At 39.8% G+C, this 26,401-nt stretch overlaps 1 protein-coding gene across 3 annotated transcripts in view; it reads left to right on the top strand.

Annotated features, from left to right (window-relative positions):
• Positions 1 to 26,401, top strand: part of LOC131042942 (DNA polymerase lambda) — a 328,908-nt gene that overhangs the window by 214,742 nt on the left and 87,765 nt on the right. For all 3 annotated transcript variants that reach the window (XM_057976282.2, XM_057976281.2, XM_057976283.2), the window contains 2 exons: positions 23,510 to 23,590; positions 23,780 to 23,847. In XM_057976282.2, the coding sequence (XP_057832265.1) occupies positions 23,510 to 23,590; positions 23,780 to 23,847 (149 nt within the window). The remainder of the gene's footprint in view (positions 1 to 23,509; positions 23,591 to 23,779; positions 23,848 to 26,401) is intronic.

Below are 26,401 nucleotides of genomic sequence, written 5' to 3'. Positions count from 1 at the left end.
TTGTGAGGTGAGTCTGCCACTTGGGTTGCTAGTACTTGCACCTCCTTCTCCTGCATGCCGCAACGAGCCTCATAGGTGGTCATCTTCATTTCCAACTCATTTCGCAGGTTCCTTCCTACTGTAGCTAACTGTGCAATGCTTCTCTCCTTCCTTCTCCAGTTTTGTTATGTACAGCTGCTGAGCTTCTTGCTCTACCTGGTGCTGCCGCATCTGCAAGTACACATCTCGGAAGGCCCCCTCCATGTTGCAGAAGGCGGTGCTCGTGCCTCCCACCAGGTGCATGTGAGTCCATTCCTGAATCATCTCTGGTGCACTATGGTCCGGCCACCCTTGCTACTCGAAGTGGCGTTCGAACTCATCTGCACACCCCATAGCCATGAAGTGACACAGTTGCGTAGCGTCGGCGGAGTTGCCGGTCTCCATCTGCCCAATCAACTGTGCCATTCCCTGTGCAACATCGGAGAGCCCCGTGTAGCTCTCCCAGGAATCGCCGAAGTGAGCCTGTTGGATCACTCGGATCTGGTGGAGTGATGTGGAGCCCTGCTAGTGATCCTTCTGGCACGCTGCTCTTTTGGTCCTGCCTGCCATTTCCTGGGGTCTGATGCTCTCGATCAACAGGCCTCCCCTCGTCCTGGTCTAAAGATGGTAATAGTTATGTCCGGTGTCAGACGCGCCCCAATGGCCATGCTGTGTGATGCAGGAGAGGGGGGAAGGTGCGGAGTGAGTGCGAACTGCCCCAGCCATCCATCCAGCGAGGCATCTATATCTTTGTCCGTGAGTGTCTCCAGTGTTGCCAACGCCTCCAGGCCATCCCCACTCATCGATATATTTCCTGCCTCCTTCCTTGCTAGAGCTGTACTAACACCCGATGTGGCTGTTGGTGTCGTACCAGTACCTGTTGGAGCCGTACCAATACCTGTTGGGACCGTACCAGTACCTGCTGGGAGTGTACCAGTACCTACTGGAGTTGTAGTTGTACCTCCTGGTACCGTACCAATATCTTCTGTACTAGAACCTGGACCTATTGTACCAGTTCCCTGCTCGACCATTGTGTATGTTCTTGGTATGGTCTCCCCTATTACTGTCTGGCCATTGTGTATGTTCTTGGTACGGCCTCCCCTATTACTGTCTGGCCTACTGTACTGGTACCCTCCGTGACTTCTGACGGAAGTACAGCCAGGCTGATTTGTGGTAATGATACCTGCCGCTGTGCTGGTGGTTCCCCTTTGAAACAGCACCCCTACTGGTCGTACGTCTCCCACAAGTCTGGCCACTGTAAGTGCTTCCTGCGATACCAAGCGTGCCGAAGATAATTTCAGAGGTGTGAACTTCACCCTCGTACTCTTCCATTGTGCCCGTAATCCTTCGTGCTGATCCTCCTCTTCCTCCTCTGCCTGTTGCTGCGACTCTGCTTCCCATTCATCCTCTGCAACTGTGTGTGGTGCCATGCGAAACCCCTCATCACCACTTTCATGTTCTTCAGTCTCCTCTGCCTCCTCAAACTCTTCAGCACTACTGACATCTTCAACCTCTATAGATGCGTCCATCTTTTTCCTCCTTTTGGTCGGTTGCATTGTGTCGCCTAATGTGTCCAAGTGGGTATAGTCGTACATAGTAGGTTTGTTCGGTTCCACCCGTTCGTGCGGTTCAAATGTTCCCCACATTTCTGGTGGTACTTGTAGGCGTACGGTGTCCAGGAATAAGTTGATAGCATGATAGCACATGTAGAATGTCTTGTGTTCCTGTCTAAGAAAATCATGAATTCGTTCTGCCTGGAGTTGTCCCCAGTTGTACACCTTCCCACACTTAATCCCATTCATCAATCCTATCATCCAGACAGCTATGTCAGATGCACGGTTGGCTTTGGTAAGGCGACTTTTTACCAGGTCCATTAACATCCTCCATTCTCCTGGTGCGATAAACGCACGCTTCACTCCTTTGTCATCAGACCAGGCACTCTTCCACTGTTCCTTCGTGAGATCGTCCCTGCATACCAAATCCATCAACCATTTCTTTTTTTCCTTGGTGAGTTTTTTGGTTGGTTTGGTCGTGGTTGCCCCTTTCTTGAGTATGCCAAATACCCTCCTGAAATCCTCTGGTTTAAACGAAACTCGCACCATGCACCCCTGAAATTGAATGATGGAAGCTCGTTCCTGTGGGTTGTATCCAGACACCATGGTTCGCAAAATTGGCTCGAAATCCTTAATGCTAAATGTGGGCATTTGGATGGTGTGGTCGACTTGGGCCTTCCTGAGAGAATCCTTGATCACATGGTCTAGAGAGGTTTCTTCCCACCAAGTGCGACATTCACTACTGGTCACACTCTCAAATGCTACATTCTTTGTCGTGACCCCCTCTGGATCCTTTTGTACCCTTGGTCAGTTTTGGGATTTCTTGCTGCTGTTGGCGGGCTCTGTGGCCATCATGGTTGCACTACAACTGCCTTGCTCTGTTTTTCTGCCTTTACCTCATCCTTCGTCGTTATTATAACTGCCTGAAAGTGTGGTTCGCCAATTGGTACGAACCATTAGACCAACTGATACCTCTCTAGTGTATTGATGAGCTTGTGTACTTCCTTTCCCTAACCCTCCAGTCGTTTTTATGCACGCTGATTCTAACTCTGTACGGATGGTACAAGTCGCCTCCTGTAGCGTTGCCTAGCGTGTACAGACTTATGTACGTGTTTCTTTGTAGCTTCCTTCTGATGTCGTACGGAATCCTACTGTACGTGTTATCCCTTCTGCTCCGTACGACGTATTTCTTTTCGTTCTTCGTTTGACCATATGGTCATTGAACCGCTGGTGTTGTTCCGTACGAGATGTGTACGAATTTCCTCCGTACGATTCCTCCTTTCCTTACGATGTCCCTTGCTGGTGTGCGCTTGTGCGTCATACGGATACACCGTATGGTTCCGCCAAAGGATGCAATTGCCCAGGTCGTACGGCTCCTTTTGCGATGTTAACCTCCGTATGGACTTCCTGTATGCTTCGCCAAAATTGTCGTATGGTTGACTACCACCTTCGTACAACCTGCCTCGTGATGCTTTGATACTTGTAATCCGTACGTCATACAGTTTCTCCCTATCTGTACCGTACGGCTTCCCCTTGCCTACGTTTTTGCCAGAACTTGCTTCCTTGATCCTTTGCACTTGCCTGTGTGTTGTGTAAAAATGAACCTCTGGGGAGTTTTTATAAACCTTCGCTCTTTTCAGGGTTAGGGTTAGGCTCCAATACTTTATTAATTTTTTACAAAATAATTGCCTTTTTACCAGTCGCATTTTTTCCTTACTTATTTCCTTTATTTTTGCCTAGCATTTTTTTTATACTTGCCGACGTTGATTTTTCCCTCTCCATATATTTCCCTTCCCTAACTTTCAATACTCCCTTTCTTAAAATTCCTTTATTTGACAATATTTTTTAAATTCAATTCCCCATACCTTCAGTTTACCAAGGTATCCCTTGGTCAGGTTGTGTAGTTTAAATGATCCTTTAGGGTCCACTGGCCAGTTTATTGTGGCCACCATTGTTGTTGACTGATCTTTCTGCCCCCTTTGTTTCCTCTTTGTCGGTTGGGTGCTATGCTTCTTCTTCGCTCTTTCCTTGTGACCTGTCCTGTCTTCCTTCCATTTTTTGTTTCATCATTTGTAGACGACTGGTTAACCTCAAAATTAATAGTCGTGATTGCGCAAGTTCGAACCCGACCGAGCAGGGAACTGGTACGGCAAGTCCAAGTTCTAGTACGGAAGATATTGGTACGGTACTAGGAGGTATGGGTACAACTTCAGGATGTACTAGTACAGTCCCAGCAAGTATTGGTATGGCACCAGTAGCCACACCGGGTGTTAGTACGGCTCCAGCAGGGAAGGAGGCGGGAAATATACCGATGACTGGGGATGGCCTGGAGGCATTGGCAGCACTGGAGACACTCACGGATGAAGATATAGATGCCTCATTGGATGGATGGCTAGGGCAGTTCGCACTCACGACTATTACGTTTCATTTTTTTGGGCACCTGGAGAATTTACACCGTTATGCTAGAATGGTTAGTGATTGAACAGCATAACAGTGTAAATTCTTCAGATGCCCAAAATGAGAGTCTAGGGCTCTTATTTATAACATTTGCTCCACCAAATTCAAATTCAACTGCACCCCAAATTCACCCAAAGCAAATTACATTTCATTTAATCCAAAATGGCATTGCATTTTCATTTCATTTCATTTCACCACATGGGCGCCCAAGGAGAAATTTGCCCCATCTAGGCAAGTTCGCCCATTATGCAAGGTCCACACTTGATGACTAAAAAATATTATTTGGTTAAGGTGCCCAACCTAGGAGAACAATAACAAATCATTTAAATAAAACATGCTTTTTATCTCCAAAGTCGTCCAAATAACCATTAAATATTAACTTTCCAAAGTCATCCAAATAATTAAATATTAACTTTAGAATGCAGTGTTAATATTTAATAAATCATTCTGCAGGCCAAATGCTGATTGGATTGAGGATTGAAGTGCTGAACCAACAGCTGGACTGAACTGGAGTTCTGAACTACCTTGCTATAAATAGAACTGCCTGAAATGGCACTTACTAAAAATACTATGTCTTAAAAAGAACTCCAAACAGCTTGATTTTCAAATCGTGAGAGGAAGCTCAGAGAACTTAGAATAATCTCAAAACCCTAACAGTTGCCATCAACTTACTAAAAATAGTAAGTTCTGCAAACTCCCTTGAATGGATTGCATGTCATACCACTGCGAAGTTCTCAAAAAACCCAAAAGGTATCCATGAATAGAAATGTAGAATTCCCACCAGACAGTCCTTAAATGGCTCGTGCAAAACTCCACAAAAATAGGAAACCCTAATTCTCCATTCCAATCAGCCTACGGGTCTCTGAAATAGGCCAATGGACCACTGCTTACTCCTCACTGAGAAGGGGACATTACAGTTTCATTAAGAGGTGGTCTTACTGCATTGTTTTTCACTAATAATCTTATGTTTGAGAACAAATGCCACTTCTAACATTGTCTTGTTGGCAAGGCTTAAAAATAAGTATCAAACATTAGATGAAATTTATGCATTATATTTAAAAATTTCATTGCTGACCATAATGTTGGTCGAAGGGGAGTCCTTGTCTAAACATATGCATAGGTTGAAAGACTCAAGTGATCAGTTATATGCTATAAACAAACCAAAATATTATTAAGAGTTGCCCTGATGTTGAATATTTTCTCACTTGCTTTGTTAGTCAAAACTGTAATGAATGCAACAATATTCTTTTGATTTTTACAATTTTACAATGATCAAATGAATGAAACTTGAACATCTTTTGATCATCGAGATCCCAAAATGGGTGTAATAACCACCCTTGATTTTTAAACCCAATTTTTTTGCAATTCCTTGTCCAACAATTTACATGAAGTTGTTCTGGACTGTAGTTTTTCTTAGAGGAACATTAAGAATCATAGTATTGAGTTCCATTCTCCAATTATAGACATTACTTCACCAAATTTATTGCAACATATCTTTCAATAGAGATTTGCAGATACAAAATAATAATTTCAGAATTCATACAGAAAATTATAGTCATCAGACCACAAAAATATCAATGTTTTAACATTCCAAATAGCTGACCTGCTTGAGGTGCTTGAGATGCTTGAGCTGCCTGCAAGTCTTGTGTTGACTGGTTAATGTTCAAATTTCAGATTTTAAAGCCCTGCTGATATATCAATTAAATATAGCACCTCCTTATGCCTCCTGCAAGATGTACAACCCTCTCGCAAAGAGGTATGGTGGCTCTGGAGGAAGTATGACAACTAATTAAAATGTATGGTAGTTTATTTAATGTATCAGTTCTCTTTGGTTGCCTCCTTGTAATGATACAACGCTCATTGAAGGGTGAACAACAGTCTATACTTTGTTTCATAGCTGCAATAGGTCTTTTCAAGGCCACATCATCCTCCTTTATGCTGCTGCGTATGTGTTTGTAAATCCTTAAACGCTGTAATGTCCCCATTTTTTCCAGTGATCACTCAAGAATCTTAGATTTTCCTGTTAGCTGCCTCCACAGGCAAATGATGGGTTAGGTGATGTTTGGTTCACCAGGAGGAGCTATAGGAAATTATTCAATAAAGTTTATAATAAAAACTTATAAGACCTTATAAGTTACTTTTCTCTATTAATAGAAAATTTTAATAAAAGCAACTTTATGGAATTATAACTTTTATACAAAAGTTAATAAAAGTTACTTTATAGACTTAATAAGTAACTTTATTTAAAAAGCTACCTTGCACATCTGCCTAGGAGATTATATTATAATAAAAAGGTGGCCAAACTTAATGAAGAGTTGACCCTCATACCCATCGAACTCTTGGAGGGAGAAAAGATTCCATTGGAATCTTCAAAAGATGCCAAATGAGGTCGAATTAGGGATTGGAGGCTTAAAGAAGGTTGTACGTGCAAATTGGGGATTATGTTTTGGAAATTATTCATTCTTTCTTCTCTGCAGTAGTCTGCCATAACAGGTACAGCTTGTGGATGCCTGATTGAGGACGAAAACCTGTAGTCCAGGGTTTGTTGGATGATACCCCAGCCATTTCTAGCATTTCAGCACTCAAGGGAAGCCTCATATCGGGTCTTAGAGGGCCAAATTCAAAGGTTTTGATGGTTGTTCAGCAACAATAGAGCTTATTTTTCAGATCTGGGCGGATTTGGCATCATTTCTAACAGAATAAATAGTTCCTTCAGCTAGCCATACTATACCCAAGTCAGTCATACCATTCTTGGAAGCCTGGGATTGCAAATAAATAAATAAGAAGGTTTTCGGAGCAGCTCTTGCTTGTGAAATCATTGTTAGGAGGTAACTAAGGCTATTGGTAATCTATTTGGTGAAACCCCAGCACATTTGAATGATATCAACAAATTAGAGGGGAAAAGGAAGCTATTTTGGTGATCTCTCCTGGAAAGATTTCAGAATAAGCTCCAGATCAGCTATTCATCCATTCAATTGTTTTTGATAATTATTGTTTTGAAGAATAAAACCCTTTGGAGCTGTTGGAACACTTTGGAAGCTCCTGTAGCAGCATTTCTCTTCAATAAAGTCAATAAGGAAGCCCTCCAAGCAAGGCGTTGGACCCCTGGTAGGCCAATTTGGCATGTTAGTGTTGAAATTCTTCAATTCTTTGCATTTATTAATTGCTGATAATAAATCAGATATTCTGAATTTTAGTTTCAGTAGTTGTAATTTGTTCTTGTCTTGAATTCCAAATTGCATTATTCTTTCTATCATCCAAAAAACCCCAAAACGCATTAAAACTCAAAACTTCCTTAAAAACTCCAAGCTACAATACGCTAGTCAAAGATTGATTTTGAAATAAAACAAATCAGAATTGAGTCATTTCCTAGTTGGCATCTTTCAGTGGTATCAGAGCGATGATCCTGCCAGCCTGAGGGTCATCAGTGTGATTCTATCATAGAAACAGGACTCGCTCGGACTCGCCTAAACTCGGCAAGTCCGAGTCGGAGTCATGCTCGCTAAGTCTTAGGGACTTGGACTCGTCCGAGTCTGGCGAGCACTCGCCGAGTTTGGCGAGTTTGGCTCAAACTCGCCAAACTCGGCGAGTCTCGAGCCCCAAACTCGGCTACTGGCTGGGTTAGTAAAATGACAAAAAAAACCATTTTAAAAAGTTTTTTTTTAAATGAATGGTATCGTCTTTGTTCACTACAACCTTCGCCTGAGAATGAGAAAAATTAGGGTTACAACATGTCAGCCAATAGAAAATAAACACCCGATGCCCCTTGACCCCACCTTGGGGGCACTGCCCCCAAACCCCCGTCGAAAAATATGGGGGGAAACTGCGTCGATAGAAGTAGGAAAAATTTAAACTTCGAGTTTGACACTGATTGGATCGACTAGGTAGATATAGAGGTTGAAACTGTAGCCATGGCAGAGGAGGAGCGGAGAGCACGAGCACAGACAAGAGATTCAGAGGCAGATAGTGACACGAATGTTCTTGATGTTGGTGACCATGGCATGGTGTCACGGGGAGCGGCTATGGCTGTTGAATCATCCACGACCTACCTTAGACACCTTCGCAGGGGGCTGGGGCCGGAGGGTGCAGGCTCCTCTGAGCCATAGGCTTGTAGTTGTTTATACCTTTGGTATTTGTATGAAACATTTGATGATGATCATATGATGACATGGATTTTTTATTCCATGAGTTTTGTAATATTGTATACATTTGACAATATTTATATATCTATGTTTGTTATTTCCTTCAGCTACAATTTGCGTTTATGCTTATGTGATTGATGTATACTTGTGTATGTAATCAAATGAGCCGAGTTTGATGATGTTATTGTGTCTTTAAGGTGTATTCAATAAAGGGTGCCTGAAACAAGTTTTAAATCTTTAAAAATCTCTAAATTTCTTGAGTTTTTCACTTTCTCGAGTCCAGCCGAGTCTAGAGCCGAGTCTGACGCCGAGTCCCGAGTCCGAGTCCGAGTCGGCCTTGCCAAGTCCGAGTCCCGTTTCTTTGGATTCTATGCATCGAGGCAGATTTGGTACCTACAGATATTACACACATAGAAGACCTCGGGTGGATTTGAACTTTGTAATTGAACCACCAGTAGAGACTATTATGGGTGATATTCTAGAGGGTCACATGAGCCCTCCAAGGCAGGAAAGACAAAATCCACTCGATCCTGATGAGATCATGAGAGGCTTGGCTGATGCATAGCCAAGAATTGTCGAGGCTATTAACATGTTACAAGACACACTGGATAAGATGGATTTGGGAAATCACAGGGGTAGGCGCAGAAGTCATAGCAGATCAGTTATAGCTGCAGGGAGTCGTGGCAACAATAGGACTCCATCTTCCTTGGGAGGTGCATCTATTTCACCACGGAGTTACAGGACACATACTAGGACAGCCGATAGACCTATGCTACCTCAGTTCACTCCTAGAGATGAACCACCATTGGCTGATCCACAGAATAGAGTGACTTTTCAGGATATAGTTATGGTTGCCAGCGATGAGTGGGCTCGACTTCCAGCACACGTCAGAGATGCTTTCTCTTTGCATCAATACTGTATGCAGCATAGAGATTCTAGGAGGGGATAAAATGATAGATGGCTCAGACAGTAGTGGAATAATGATTTGAAGAAAGCCACAGATAAGCTTACTTTATCCACATTTGAGGGTAGTGGCTCCATTAGTGCACGAGCATGGGTCCATAAGTTGGACATATACCTATCTTTGAAACCTATGGCTGAAGATGAAGCCATTCAGTTTGTTGTCCTACACTTAGAGGGAGTTGCATACGATTTGTGGCACCATGGATTTGTCACTCAGAACCATGCTCTCATTCACTCCTACCCAGAGTTCACAGAGAGACTGATTGCTAGGTTTGACAGGAAGGATGTGGAACTATATTACAAGGACTTAGCTATACTGAAGCAAACAGGACATGTAGAGGCTTACATTAATGAGTTCCAGCGCATAGCAGTCATGGTTCATGAGATGCCTGACAGACGAGTAGTGATGCTTTTCATTGAGGGTCTACATGAGAGACTTCGAGGTTTGGTAAAGGCTTTAAAGCCTAAGACTTTACATGAGGCCATACAAATTACATTGGACCTTGATACCTCTCCTCCACCTTCTACATTTTAGTAGAACAGGAAATCTTCTGAAGGTTCTAAATCATCTCAGAGTTCATCTTCACAGTTACCCAGTGCACCACCTCCTCCTAAGATGGATCCTGAATCACAAAACGAATTAAGGAGGAAGAAATTGTGTTTCTCATGCAAGGAGCCATGGGAACCAGGTCACAGATGCCTTGGGGAAGGTAAGGCACATCTTATAGAGGTCTTTTCTGATGGTGAGGATGAGCAGATGCAGGATATAGGTGATGAGGATACATTGGCTTCTGCAAACATTATGATTGCCTCATTGTCCGGAGTACCTTGGTATTACCCCTTTTGATTGAAGGAAACTCTTAGGGGACAGTCAGTGGACTGTTTGGTAGATAATGGTGCCACATATAATTTCCTTGGCGTTCAGTCAATTGAGAAGTTTGGATTACATGTTGAGCAATTTTTCAGAGTTTTAGAGTGACAACTGCTAGTGGCGGTACCTTGAGTTGCACTATGTAATATCCCTTACTGATTATGGCCTTAAAATGCTGAAGATAGGCTCAAGGAATATTGTCAAACAGTTGTCCTACAACCTCTAAACCTGTTGTTACCAAAATCTGATTGCTTTCTTGATGTTCATGAGTCGAGGTATTTGTTGTGACCATTTCACACATCGCCCCATCGCAAATGGGGACCCCCTCTTTTTGCTTGTTTTTCGCTCGTTTTCGCTTTCGTTCTTAGGGTTTTGTTAGTTAGTTAGTTGTCTGGATTTAGGGCCAAGCCTCAGGGTTTTAAATTTTGCCTTTTCAAGCCAAAATCCAGTCATTTTTGAGAGCTTTTGAGCTTCTTTTCTAGAATGCAAATTTTGAATGCAATGATTTCGCCAAAATGGTCTAATTTTCAATTGGAATGTTCATGCAGAGCTTAAATTTGTCTAAGTGTTGACTGTTAATGTGAATTTTTTGTCTGATTGAATATTTTGACCAAATTTTGACCTTTTTGAATTTTGATCCTGGGCATTGGAATTGATTTGTTTTCGCCTCGTGAAGTGTTAAAATGTGAAAAATCTTGTTATTTTGGCTTGTAGGAGCAAAATCGCTCCTGTCCCTCAGTGAAGGACGGGAGCTCAATTTCAAATATCTCATCATCCTTGCAGAGTCCAGACAAATTTTACGTTTGAAGTGATGGAGAACGACGAGATCTTTCCATTGAATATAAATTGAAGATTTTCATGAGCACAGAAATGCCTCCAGGAGGAAAATCGCTCCTGTCCCTCAGTGAAGGACCGGAGCTACGATTCAAATTTCGCTTCGTCCTTGCAAGATTTTGATGACTTAGCAATTTGAGGACGTCCAAGGGAGGATGCTTTGCCAAATGAATATAATTTGAGATGCAAAAACGAAGGAAAATGACCTATATTGACTAAATCGCTCCTGTCCCTCTCCAAGGGACCAGGGCGAAGTACCTTGTAGCTCTCGTCCCTCTCCCAGGGACCAGAGCGATTTCCTTCATTTTGCAAAATCCAGACAAAGGTCAAGGCAAGTTTACGTTCAAAAACAAAGGAGAACATGAGATGAACACATTGAATATAAATTGAAGATTTTTGGGACGTCCATAACAGTATTAAATGCCTAGTTCGCTCCTGTCCCTCAGGAAGGGACCAGAGCGATTTTTGATATAATTGCTTTTCTTGCAAAGTTACAAATGATGTCAAGGCATGGACGGATAGAGTGAAGAAGGACGAGCCCGTTGAATATGAATTTGGAAGGTGACAAAGTGAAATGAAGGCCACAAGAGCAAGTTCGCTCCTGTCCCTCAGGAAGGGACCAGGGCGATACAATGATTATTTTGCTCCTCACTCAAGTTAAAACCGATCTAAGTCAAGACAAAGGGTGGCGAAGACATTTTAGAGCATTTCCATCAAGCGCAAGGTTGTAAAGGTCATCACAATGAAGAGATTTACACTCTAAGACCCAGATCGCTCCTGTCCCATGGGAAGGGACCAGAGCGATATCTACATAATGGCGTAAATTTCAAAAGGCAAACAAGTTTCGAGCAACCAAGAAGGTCGAAAGGACATCATTCCACGCAATGAAGATAATTGCAAGTTGATAAAAACAAGAACAAGCGCATAATGATGAACTTCGCTCCTGTCCCTCAGGAAGGGACCAGAGCGATGTTAGATGTATTGATCATTTTGAGCAAGATTTACATAAGGACAAGATTTCGCAAGGTCTTAGAGGGTCCACGGAAAGGTAGAAGGGTGATGCATGAAGATTTCAAACGTTAAATAATCACCAAAATTGACTTAGGGACCATATCGCTCCTGTCCCTCTCCAAGGGACCAGGGCGATTTGCTTTGGATCCTTCGTTTTGCTTCAAGTACGTGCTAAGTCAAGACTCCATAAGGATAAACAAGGTTCAAGCCATCATTTGATGATAACATACAAGAGTTTTAAACGTCCAAACATTGCTAATCAAGGTAAAAGCTCATATCGCTCCTGTCCTTTGGACAAGGACCAGGGCGATCCTATCAAAAGCGCTCATATTCCTCCAAAATCGAAGCAAGGCGAGGTTAAGCAAGACAAGGGACGGCGTTTGGAAAACATCACAATGAAAGATCGAAGGTCAAAAATGCATATTGAACGTGAAAAAATCAAGATCGCTCCTGTCCTTTGGACAAGGACCAAGGCGATCCTATCAAAACACTCACGTTCCTTCAAAGGTCAAAGCGAAGCGAGGTTAGGAAGTGCGAAGGACGACGTTGAAGGACATTGCAAAGGAGATCGAAGTTTAAAAGTCGCCAAGATCAAGGAGAAATAATAGATCGCTCCTGTCCCTCTCCAAGGGACAAGGGCGATGGTCCCTTTAATACGTCCAAACACATAATGAAGACAAATGGAATAAGCGCAAAGGACACAAGCAATGATATTGTTCGCCTTACAATAAAGGTTTGAAGGTCAAAGATACAAGATGAACATGAAGACATGGAGATCGCTCCTGTCCCTCTCCAAGGGACAAGGGCGATGTTAGACAAAACTCATGATATTCTTTGAAAATCACGTTAAGACAAGGACGCACAAGGTTTTAAATGGCATCTGGAAGATGACACAAGGAAAGGATCGTACCAAAATGGAGAATTTCAAGCAAAAACCTTAGGGTCGCTCCTGTCCCTCTCCAAGGGACCAGGGCGATGATGGTCATAAGATGCATTTGCTCGCACAAGAAAGAAATTCAAATTCGAAGGACCACCAGATGATCGATTTGGGATGTGGAAATGAAGGAGTTGAACGTTGAAAACGCAAGAATCATGCCAAAGATGGTGAATCGCTCCTGTCCCTCTCCAAGGGACCAGAGCGATGAGGTACGTCCCTTTCATTTTCATAATTTTGGCGCCAAATAAACATTTCAAATTTTCCTTAAAATGCTAAGTTCGATAAAATTGAAAATCCATTTAAACTAGCATTTAATGTGGCGTTAAACATTTATTAATTATTTTGCCTTTATTAAAATCGAAATTTGCAAAAAAAAAAAAACGCAAGGCATTAATAGTTAATTAATTAATAAAAAAATCGAATTGGAGCGCTCATATATGGAGGTCGGCCTTGTTATTTAATTTAAAAATCATTTAAAAATCGTTTGAAATTATTATATTTTACCAAGTCGGCCTTAGTAAATGGAGAGATGCAAGCGCTATATATAGGGGGGTGAAAACTATTATTTTCACATCATTATTTTATCCTTCTACATGCGAATTGAGGAAAGCAAAGATAGTGCGAATATTATCCAAGGTGGCGTAGACACTTCAAAGGTGGTGCGAGTTTCATTCATCCAAGGGTGGCGCGCTTAGTGCGATTTCATACCAAAGGTGGCGCTAATATAGAGTGCGAATTACATTGAAGACCAAGGGTGGTGCGAGTTTGAAGATTCATTTGAAACCACGTCCAAGGCGAATTTGAAGACCACACCAAGTGCGAACTTGGAGATTTGTTTATGCGAACTTGAAGATCCATTTGAGACCACGTCAAGGGCGATAATTGAAGATCACGTTCTATCCAGAGGTGGCGAAGTCAATTTTGAGGGGATCATATTGAAGATTTCTTCATACCTCAAATTTTGCCTAGGCAAATTTTGTTTTTGCATTCTAGAGTTAGCTCTCTATCGAGGTATAGCGATTTAATTGTTATTGTTTTATTCATTCATCGTCATATTTCAAATTTTGAAATTTTGAGTTGATTTTCTCTTGGCTCAATCGTTGTATTTTAGGAAATGATAACTCTAGAGACTTATCATGAGGTTTCCTAAAATTTATCTCTCTTATTTACGTTATTTATTGCAAAATCTATTTCTTATAATGGAATGTTGTGTAGGTATGGCGACCCCAAAGGCGGGAGCATCCACCAATCGCTCGGCTCTCATGAAAGAAGATCAGAAGACCGAAGAAGTGGAGACCAAGATCGTGTCCAAGTGGAGCAACATTGGAGATACCAACTTGGGGAACTTTAGCACAAAGAAGTTCCGAGAGGTCCCTTACATCGGCAAGCCATCACCTGTCGCCCGGAGAATAATAGAGAGTGGCATCATTAAGGCGGCCGGTTTTCCTCCAGCCATTCAATGCCACGAGTTGATGATCGAGTGTGCCCGTCACTACAATCCACAGTCCAGGACAATTGTGTCCAATGAGGGAAACACTTTGGCGTACCTTTCAGAGGAAGCCATAAGTGAAGCCTTCCATCTTCCAGAGCACAGGGACATGATATACAAGAGCATTGAAGGAGCCAGATCAGTGTACGATGATGATCCAGATGCTTGCCTAAGCATAATCAACAAGAACTGGCTACTCAAGAGTCGTCCCCGTCTGAGCAAAGTACCGAACACACCACACAGGATTGATTTCCAAGAGGAGTACAGAGATTTGATCACCATGCTCAACAGAGTCACAGGAGCACCTCATACCTTCTATTTTGAGAAATGGATGTTTTACTTCATCCAGGTGATTGTTCAAGGAAAGGGTACAATACATTGGGCTAGGATAATTAGCCATTGCTTAGACGTACAGTTGAGAAGACTCAGGGCTACTAAGTCCTTCCACATGAGTTCATACGTCATCTATGCCTTAATCAGGAGCGTTGAGTACGCAGGATTACCTCACAGAGGAGTGATTGGAAGAGGACCCGGCGAGGTCAGAGTTTGTGAATCCTATACCTACTTGCATCATCCATCAGGGAAGAACTACAAGTTAATCAATGATACTTTCACGATGAACATCACAAGGACGTTGCAAGGAGGGATTCACAACAGATTATCTCAGGATGCCCAGGAGTTAATCAAGAGGTACGGTGCTTGGTTCATTCAGTTTCCCAAGTTCACTTACATTAGAGTGTATGGATGTCCTTTACCTCCATACATGTTGCCGAGGTACCCGACAGACAGAATTGTGTTACTTGAAGTAACAAGGCAGTTGGCAGCATATGTGAAGGCATTCAGACACAGACATCAGAATGGAGTTCAGGTACCTATTATTTTGGGTAATTCAGTTGAGGTATGTCCTAATGTCTTAGCCATGGATGACGCAGAGAAGGAGTTAGCCTTGTATCCTTTTTCATCTTTTGCTTGGAGGAATAGTTTTGATCCCCATGGACATTTAGAGGAGACGGTCGGTAGAAGATTTAGACATGAGTACCAAATTGAAGATTTTATGATGAATCTCCTAGATGATCTCAAAGTGAAACGAAAGATACATTCTAGATTGCCTTTGGATTTCATCAGGAAATGTAAGATTTACAGAGTAGCCGACCAAGCTCAGGACAACGGCAGGCACATCCAATCTTCATATGATAGAGAAAGCAAAACAATAAGTTTGAATTGGAATGAGCCCGAGGCCGTGGATTTAGATGATTTGATGGCACCAGTCTTGTCTTGTACTCGCAGATGGGTAGACGTTCAGCATCAGAAGTTGAGAGAACAAGGCATAGCCATGTCTTTTACTTTGGAAGAAAAGCCAGCCGAAGGTGGAGCCAGTGTTAGTGAAGGCAATCCTAATCCTAGGAATTCAGGTGAAGGTAACCTTCGATGTGCCAGTGAGGGCAATCTCCATTCGAGAGGTTCGAAGAGAAAGGAAAGATCAGAAAAGAAAGAACCTTCCAAGAAAAAGCAAGGTGCCAACAAAGATCAAACACCAGGTACTTCTTCCAGGCCAGAGGATAGAACAGTTCGAGTGGAAGAGTCCATGGAATCAATGGTACAGAATGACAGATAGGAGGAAGGACAGGCACAGCATGTTTCATCCGATGGATCTCTCCAAGACTATGATTTAGATAATGATAATGAAGTAACATCTCCTCCCAGACAAGAAGAAATGGTACATAAAGAGATTCAAGTTCAAGAGACAAGATCAAATATCCCAGATTGGTTGAAGGAAAGATTGACTAAGGTGATCGTAATTGAGGACGAGGACAGTGCAATTGATTAGAGAGCCTCGTAGGACGTTCACATATGACTACAGAGAAGAAGAAGGCTACAAAGATGTCCAAGATGATTCAAGATGAGACTGGATCTAGAAAACTGCAGATAGCTACACCGGCAGCAGACAAATATGAGGGTGAGATCCTAGCAGAGGACTATCATATACAGACTATTGAGTTAGGACCTTCCACAGCAAAGCAGACTTTAGATGATGCCACCGACACATTTGAGGCATTGAAGGACAAGCTTAGAGAAGAAGTGGAAAAGAATAGAAAGCTTGAGAGAGAGGTCGGTGCATGGAGGACATATTTCAGTCACATCAATGAACCTTTGGGACGTCAGGATCCAGTTAGATCACCATTGCAGGCATTGCCCCTTCAATCAATCAATGAAGCAGAAAGATTCAGGAACCTGGTCCAGCGTACATGTGGTTGGATGGATAGATCTCACATGGTGGCCATTGAGTTTGTTACAAGGATGTCGAAGATCACCCATCAGGCTATCCAAGTTCTTGAGATTATTCACAGATTGATGGCAACAGTAGCTGCATTTGCCTATACCAAGGACGTTGTCATCCCTGTCTTGAAAGTTATAAGACATACATCCAGAAGAATTTTAGCACAAGAGAGGATCTTAGAAGGTGATTCTCACAGTTTGTTTCAGTGGTCAACCTTACTCCATATAAAGAGTGTTCTCTTTGAGGACATCAGTGTTAGATGTGGTCAAGTTGAGGAGGTGATCAATCCGATCCAGGACAGAGTATTTGAGGTACTTCATACCATTCTTGGCAGAAGGATCGAGGTCGAGACAGATGTGGATTTACAAGAATTTGAGGATAGAATCAAGATCATCTTTCGCAAGGACGCAGATGTTACAGATGAGCAATATGATCAGATGTATGCCACCATGCTCCTGATTGATAGAACAAAGGAACTTGAACCTACTTGGGACACAGCTCTTCTAGATGCATTTGATCAGGTTATCCACTTAGAAGAGAGTATCAAGAATCTTCCCGAGATTCCAAGCACAGAAATCGAAGGAATCGTGACAAAATTCATTGCATATGCTAAGAAAGAGAATTGGAAAGGGAATAAGATTCTAGATGAAAGGTTGTTACAGATGACATGACATCTTATTTCTCATTGGTTGATACCTCCTAGATTTTTGTGCCAAATTTAATATTTGGCTATGTATTTAATATTGTTCAGTAAAAAGGAGGTCATTTGTAATAAACCCTAATTAGGGTTTAGGTGTCATGATCTTGTCCATTGATTTACTTTCAATCTGGACCTTTCATTGTATCTGGGGATGCTATTTATACCCCCATTTTTCATTTCATTTGATAATAGTATGATAATAGATAATAGTGAAGAAGTGTGAGAGATAATAGTTAGAGTTAGAAGCAAATTTTATTTTGTAGCAAGATTGAGTCTTGAAGAGAGAAATTCAAGCAATTGTTGTATATGATGACTTGGAAATCAATAAAATATTGAAGTTATGGTGTTTTGTTGCAAATTTCTTGAGTTATCTTTATGGTTGTTGGATGTACTTGAATCACGCTCAATCAAAGTAGTTTGTTAGTTTGAAAGGCTAAGTGTGAGATTTGATATTTGGTAGGATTCGCTATCCAAACCACTAGCTTCTTGCTGATTGTAGGAACGCCTTGCGTGGTCGACTGGAAAACATTTTGAGTCCTTAACCTTCAAGCATTTTCGCATCTAGGATATGTACCTTCGTAGTAGTGTCCTTGGTCTTTGATGCATTGAACACCATTATTACCTTAGAAGATCGCACTAATTTCAATTGAGTTGTTATCTTATGGCAAAATTGAAGTTGGTTGAGTCTTGCCAAATCTCATTCATGCTAAGTCGTTCATAGGGTTAGGCTAGATTAGACTTCCTTAAACCCTGTCCTTTTTCCATTTTTTGAAAGTTCCTTTTAGATTAGTAAAATCTTCGAGCTTTTGAATCCGTAAGACGCCTTGAAGGAAACAGCAAATCACATCATACCACTAAAAAGCTTGTCCACACGTGGAGACCCCACTAAAAGAACCTTGGAGTCCATCTAACTGATCCTTTTTGCAGATCTTCAGCAGTTAGAGACTATTTTCTCAAGAGAGGATAAGATGCCTGTCGGTATTTTATTCTGTGTATGATTGTGTACAAAATACACGTCAACAGTATTATATCAAACAATTCAGACACAAACATTAGGCTTGTTGTTCTAAGTTTCAGACTGATAAGCTTGCGTGTTATTGACACAGAAAAGGCTTTGCATAACTTTGCGTGTTATTGACACCGATGAAAACTAATATTTACTGATTGCAATTGATGTAGAGGACATGCAACAAACTAACAAGAAGAAATACCCTTCAAATGCAACTCAAATATGAATTGAGCATTTTAACAAACACTTGCCATACATGCTTCAGAATAACAAACTGAATATCCAATATTGCTGTCATTAAGATCTGTTTGCTTCTCAGACCTAATTGACTTATGTGGTATCCAATGGCTGCCCCTACTTTTTTGAACATAAGGTACTTAGAAATTAGACATTACATGTGCAAATATTGATCAAAAACCTCGTTATTTGATGCCACAAGGAAGAGTAGGTCCCAACAACCATGTAGGAGTTGTCACATGAATTTTTGAAGGCTCCAATAGTGAAATCGTTCCACTTAGAGTATGGTGCCAAAACCCTTGAGTTGCAGATGAATTAACAGATAAATGCAGCACTCTCTCCCTTCCAAGTAATGATTAAAATGATTGCCAAGGCCAGCCGAATTGAATGAACAAATGCCCACAAAATTCTGAGCAACCAGCAATGAGTAATGAGTGAAAATGTGTGACTCGGTAGCTCTGGTCGCCCTCCATGGCAGACCACGATTTGGATTGAAAATCACCTTCAACTGCTCCAAACCACCACCAAAAATACCTCCAATAAATCGCCTAACTCTTGATTAAAGTGCAGATATCAATTGATCATGAATCTGAAGCATTCTCCTAATTCGATCTCCAATCTGCTATGTAAGATGACCTCAGAAAATTTGGTCTATGGCCACCAATGAAGCTCAATTAGAAAGACTGAAATGCCTTCCTCTCAGCTGCAACCCATCGGAGGAATCTATCACCACCTCAGTTATGCGAATCAATGGGAGGTATCATTCCCAATGACCAATAATGGTAGAAACCCAAGCTGGTTCCTTCACCACAAAGAACTCCAAAGCAAATATCAAATCCTCAATGATTAGAAGCTTAACTTGACCTTCTTTTATACTATTTCTCCATCCTTTCAAGAAACTTCTAGAAATAATATTATTTCACTTAAGTGACTTTTATGATATAATATTAATTTAAGTCACTTCATGAATTTAATTAAATAAAAAGTTACCTTCTAATTTTTATTTATTTGATAACTTTATAAATAATTAATTTAATACTTTTAATTAAAATAATCAATTAAGCTATCCTTAAGAGATATCATTAATTGGGACAACTTAATTAATTAAATTAATTAATTATTTTGCCTCAAAAAATGGGGACATTACACACTACGAGAGTTCCTCAACTTAGCCTTCAGTTTGGAACTTATCTCTTCACTGATGATTTCTATGTAATACCGATAGAGCAATATGATGTGGTTCTTGGTATGCAGTGGCTTCAATCCATTGGTAGGTACACATTTGATTATCATAAGATGCAGTTAGATTTCTCAGTGGATGGGAAGGAAGTGGTGTTGAGAGCTTCAACGGATGGCAAGCCTAAAGGAATGACATCATGTTGGTTGGAAGCTAATAATGGTGCATCTTGTAGTAAATCAGATTTTGTGCACTTTGGAACAACTGATATAGAACAATCCCAGAGGTTGAATGAAGATTGGTTGGCAAGAGCACGACAAACCAAATTGATAGCCCAACAAGCTAAGAAGAATCTCCTACATATTCGTGACCTTCACTATCCTATATTGAATGATGGACAAGGTTTGTCTAATTCTGAAAACTCAGTTGCTGTTTACTCTTTTAATGAGAATAAAGTTGTGATTGGTAATACTTTTAGTGAGCCAACTTCTCAAGAGGTGCCCTTGATGATAGTAGTAGGTATTCATCAGTGGATTGGTCATCGATTCCACTTCACATGACAGCAGTATCCTTGTTGGTTGTTGATTATATCTTCCTTGGTTTCAGAGAGATTAGTGACTGTTCTAGTAAAGATCATTTGACACCTTGGGACTTGGCAAGGATTACACCAAATTTTCAGCAGTATGTAAGTGTTCAGAGGTGTATTTTGGAGATAGAGACAGAGTGAGGGGTGTATTACATTGATTGGTGTTGGTTTGACAATATGTTTGATAACTTATGTGTTGTCGCATTCTCCTACTTCAGCTCCTAACGTGGATTTTTCATTTGGGTTTGGGATCTAGGTATTGACTTGCTCGGGAATTTTTATCAGAGTGGAGCAGCGGGTTGCTTGGTGTTGTTTGAGGGCAAGCAATCCCGGGAAGGGAGGACTATAATGTCCCCATTTTTTCCAGTGATCACTTAAGAATTTTAGATTTGCCTGTTAGCCGTCTCCACAGGCAAATAATGGGTTAGGAGATGTTTGGTTCACCAGGAGGAGCTATACTTAGCCAATTTTGGAGCTTGGTGGGAAATTATTCAATAAAGTTTATAATAAAAGCTTATAAGACCTTATAAGTTACTTTTCTCTATTAATAATTTTTTTTAATAAAAGTAACTTTATGAAATTATCTTTATTATACATAAGTTAATAAAAGTTACTTTATGACTTAATAAGTAACTTTATTTGAAAAGTTACCTTCCACATCTCCCTAGGAGATTATATTATAATAAAAAGGTGGCCAAACTTAATGAGGAGCTGACCCTCATACCCATCGAACTCTTGGAGGGAGAAAAGATTCCATTGGAATCTTCAAAAGATGCCAAATGAGGTCGAGTTAGGGATTGGAGGCTTAAAGAAGGTTGTATGTGCAAATTGGGGAATATGGTTTTGGAAATTATTCATTCTTTCTTCTCTGCAGCAGTCTGCCATAGCAGGTACAGCTTGTGGATGCCTGATTGAGGATGAAAACCTTCAGTCCAGGGTTAGTTGGACGATACCCCAGCCATTTCTAGCATTTCAGCACTCAAGGGAAACGTCATATCAGGTCTTAAAGGCCCAAATTCAGAGGTTTTGATGGTTGTTCAGCAACAATAGAGCTTATTTCTCAGAACTGGGCAGATTTGGCATCATTTCTAACAGAATAAGTAGTTCCTTCAGCTAGCTGTACTATTCCCAAGACAACCGTACCATTCTTGGAAGCTTGGGATTGAAAATAAATAAATAAGAAGGTTTCTGCACACATTGCACAATAATCTTGATCTTTCCCACATTCACACACACAGCACAAATAAATTCAATAATTGCTTGTAAACTTTTACAAATCTGTACCTGCAAACTAGGCAAACTTGTGAAAATAATAAAACCTTCAGCACAAATCTGTTACCAACCTGCAAATTGACTAGGGCAAATCTTTCATTACCGAAACCAATCTTTGTTGTAGGGGTTTCTGTCCTAGGGTTTGAAAGGATGAACAACTACCCAAACTCCCAGAAAAGGTTTTCATCAAAATGAACAATCTAGAATGACTCAAATGAGTCTCTTTATCCTCTTAATAACCATATTGAAAACTTTCCTAAAATTATAATTTAAAATCGCTTTATAATTGATAATCCATTTTTTCTCTATGAAGTGACTTTATTTTTTTCTCTTTTGGCACTTTAGTCATTTATAATTCACCTTATGAAATAACTAAAATACGTTGCCTTTAAATTTTGCTTTTTTGACAACTTAATGTTTAATTATTTAATTATTAAATTACTTTTTGCAAATCCTTCCAGGTTGAGGAAAATATGTAAATTGCTTGAAGGTGAATTCAAAATGTGCCAACATACAAAAAAGTTCATTGATTAAAAATTGATACTTTCCATAAATAGAATATTCCTCCAAGAAGTTTGGAATGCACCCTAATTGTCGAAATTGCTCCCAGAAAGCATCAATGGACTCAGCTTGATCCCCTGAACACAACACCATTAATTGAAATTCATTTCAGAAAGGTTGGCACTCTCCAAGAAAGTTGAAGCTAACAAAGATGCTGGGATGACCAAAAATGGGGACATTACAATGGGCAAGGTGAGAGCATACAATGGAAGGATATGAATAATATTAAATATAATGTTAGTTGGCAGGAAGCCAAACTACTTTACATTGCAGTTACAAAATCTAAAAATGAATGGTAGTAGGTATTGGAGGCAAGGCTTCCAAAACAAATTGAAATTTTAATTCAATATTATTTAAAATTGCATTGAAATACATGATAAACCATTAGATCATTAATGTTGGCAACATACACAATTTTTTATTTATAATACCCTGATGAAATTAAAATTAATCAGTAGAGGTAATTTTCAGAATAACAAAACACCAAATATGCAGCACCACAAATTGTATAGTTGATGTAGAAGGAACAACAATTTGAATATCAACATAAATGAAATTTCCCAACTAATATGTGATATGACAGCTTGGCAATTATTCAAGATTGAGTTTGATCGGATGACCACTCAAGATATAATAATAAATCAACAAATGAGTGTGATTACCTTCTCAACTTTAATACTTTGCAATTATCGAATTGCACCATGTATGATTGTTGATAACAATATAAATCCAAATCTTTTGATGTATTATGGCTCCTTCCTAGTAGGGTACAACATCCAATAAAAACAGGATTTATTTGCTTTGAGAATGTACAACAGATACTAGGGAATAATCTCTGCATTAAAAAAATATTGTGATCCCTTTTGAAATACATTTGGGCATGTTTATATATGTGACGTGCTAAAAGTAAAACCATGGTTACTAGGAGATACATAGGTATCCATACCTGTATGGGGACATGTATGCCAACTATTAGGGCATGCGAGTAAATGAATATGTAGACAGCTATATTACATATAAATGTGGTCAGCAAGAATCGTGGGTATGAGTACACAGTCCATGCTCTTATAATGGAGTTTCTGGGCAAGTAGGGTTAAAATTCTATAGACTACATTTCTGAATATCGATCCTACAAGGGCCATTTGTTGAACTTCTTCTTTAAATAATTTTCCAATGGGAGTGACTTTTTCAAGCTCATTTAAGGGTTTCATTTTCATTATGAGGTGTTTTATTTGAGATTGCTTAGAACTGGTTGATATTTAACTTTATCTGGTATGAAATAGAGGAATCATTTTCTATTTGAGTAAATATGTTAGGAAAAACAATAGTTTACATAGACTACAGTTTTTGTAAGAATTCTCAAGTTTGTAAGGGGGAAGGGAAAATCCAAACTTTTAAAATTAAAAATGGCCAGGGAACTGATTCTGGAGTAGATACATATTTTGGGCTTTGCACATATCCAGGTCGAGAGCAGCGCCACCGCATTGATTTGAAGGTATTCTAAAGTATATAATTTGTCATTTTCAAATACGGTAGACATGTTTTACTGTGAAAAGTGGGAGCTGATAGCAATAGGAGAGTGCCAAATAGTTTTTGTAGTGGATTTTTCTGGGGAACTGGAATGTTTTTGCCTCACCACTGACTTTTGTGGAAAACTGGTTGCTTATTGGATTTCTTTATGCAGGTATACCCATCAGAAATATTCTCCTTTGGACTTATTGCATGGACAGGTAATGATGTTCTCAATAGAAGGTACAGCCTATCTTATATCCTCATGCATCTGATTTTCCATTTTTTTAAGAAAAAGTAATTTTTGCAATTGAAAAGGTTCCAACTGGCAATTTGGTCCATGGCCATAAAGACTGGAGAGTGATTAGTTCTATGAAACAATTTTTGCTTCATCAGGGACACTCCATAAGGTTACCACTTTGTTTGGTATCTCCTTTGGAACACCATTTCCTGTCCAATTAAATCATTAGTATTGTCTTCATATGCACTTTGTGGTTAATTTTGGAAGGCAACTAAACTTGCAGTATGGCAGGTCTATATAATTGCTGTTATCTCCTCAATGTCGTGTTTATCAGCCATTTCCTGTATTAGAATGATTATCGGACCTTCAGCCTTCAAAACAAAGCAATCTGTAGATATGACAGAGAAACTGCCCATGTATCACTTTTGGTCATGTAGTCAAATATTAGCTGGAGGAATCAGGGAAATGATTGGTGAATATCGTCGAAAGATGTACCCTAGGCAAAAGAGGTAGAATATACATGGTAAACAATTTTTGTAGAATAAATAAAAGCTAAGCAAATAGTCTTGGTATTGGTTGGGGTTTGGGTTCAAGAGTTTGGTTTGTGGGTTTGGTCAACAAAAGATTTGGAGCTAGGTTTGTCCATACAAAACACATAACAATAAGAAACATACATATTTGCAGCAGTAATTGAGTTCAAAGTACCACACATAGCATCATATCACCACACAAATAAAAATTGTTACAATTTCAATTAGTCAAACTCAAATGTCATGATCTATATTATATATTAAAATTAAAAAATAATGATGACAAAGTGTCAAAAATCAGCCATCACTGATCAAGCATCATCATATTGGTTTTCAAAAATGTCATCATCTCTTATCATGGTTACTAGCTTCAGGAAGTTATGTAGTATCTAGATATGTTGGACAGCTGGAGCTCCTGCTCCTAATGTAATATCTCTGTTTTGTACTCTATTATTAATATAAAAAAAAATGTTATCATCACTAACCATATTAGATAGTGTAGGTATTGGTAAATTAGAAGAACCACAAACAGTGCTACTGACACTCTCATGCTGAATAGTTGGCTCGTCTTCAACATCAATTGTAGTAAGGTGGGAAGTGGAAGCATCCAAGTCAATATGTTCTGGCTTGATATCCACTTCTTTGTGTCCCCTTCTATGTAGGCACTTTCTTTGTTTGAAAGGAGATGCAAGTTTGAACGCACATACATTGAGTCTTACGCCTTTTTTGAGTGTAGTTGATTGCACTTTAGTGAGTGGATGAAGGAATAGTGCTTCAATTTCTCTCAGATGTAGATGAACTGGCAATTTATTAAAAAAATATAGAGTTAAGATTTGTAGAATTAAAAATTGAAATTATAAGATATAAATGAAACTTACAAGAATTTTTTTTTATGAAACTTGTGATAAAATATTGATTGCAAGAAGTTGTAAGTATGTGAATTATTGGCCATGGAAGTACCACCAACTATGAGCATCAACCTTATGCTTGTTATGAACAGCATCGATACTAAGTTCATTGAGCATACAAAATCCATGAATTCAATTCTCATTGTATCTTGCATGTCAGGATCAAATGAAGAGTCTACAAAGTGTTCTAGAAAGCGACATTACAAATGGTATTAGAGCTTTGATCCTACCATCTTGTGGGGTAAAACTAAAATGTTGGATACATTCTAATCAAAGAAATTTGAAGGTCTACAAAAGGAAGAGGACATGGATCCTATTCAAGAATTATGATACAAAATTGAGGCCCCCATAACTATTGACAAATACCAAAGGTTGTCAGAAGATTTCAAAGACAGTGTTTCCCTTGATGAGTACTTGGAGGTACACGGGATCCAATATACAACAAAAGAGATCTATATGGATTCATAAGAAAAAGGAATAAGAAGGAATTCAAGGAGCAAGCTCCAAAAGAATCTTTAATGACAGCAGAACAGGAAATCAAAAATTAGAACTACAAGAAGTTGCTAAACCCAAGGAAGAAAAAGAGATGATACTATGTGTTGAAGATGTATCCATAATTGCAGATAATGTCCAAGAAACATTCACCCAATTTTCTGAAGTAATTGGACCCTATAATAATGATTTGCAATGTATGGAAATGGTTGGACTATATGATGCTTTGTGAAGAATGATTTATCTAAAGTGACCCCCCATATGGAGGAATTGCAAGATTATCAATAAAACTACATAATGATACACATCAATTACATGGAGGTTGACCAAGAAACATTTGAATTCCCTTGTTCCAATAACTTTGATGATGGCTTAATTGGTAATCATAAGACAAAGAATTCTAGTTTGTATATGGCGAATTTAAAAGAGGCCAACATGAACACCATAGACGTAATCACCAAGTTGTCACTTCATCACACTTAAAGAATAAATGGAGATAGTTACCTTGAGGTATTTGAAGCTTTATGAAGAGAAGCATTCCAATCATTCCTACAAGTACAATTCAAAGCATGAAAATGACGATAATAGTGTTGATTCACTTCTCATTGATTACTTTTCATTATATT

The sequence above is a fragment of the Cryptomeria japonica genome, chromosome 5 (genome assembly GCF_030272615.1).
Source record: "Cryptomeria japonica chromosome 5, Sugi_1.0, whole genome shotgun sequence".
NCBI classification, from domain to species: domain Eukaryota; kingdom Viridiplantae; phylum Streptophyta; class Pinopsida; order Cupressales; family Cupressaceae; genus Cryptomeria; species Cryptomeria japonica.
Note: the sequence above shows the minus strand (reverse complement) of the source record. Positions and strands in the feature narration are given on the sequence as shown.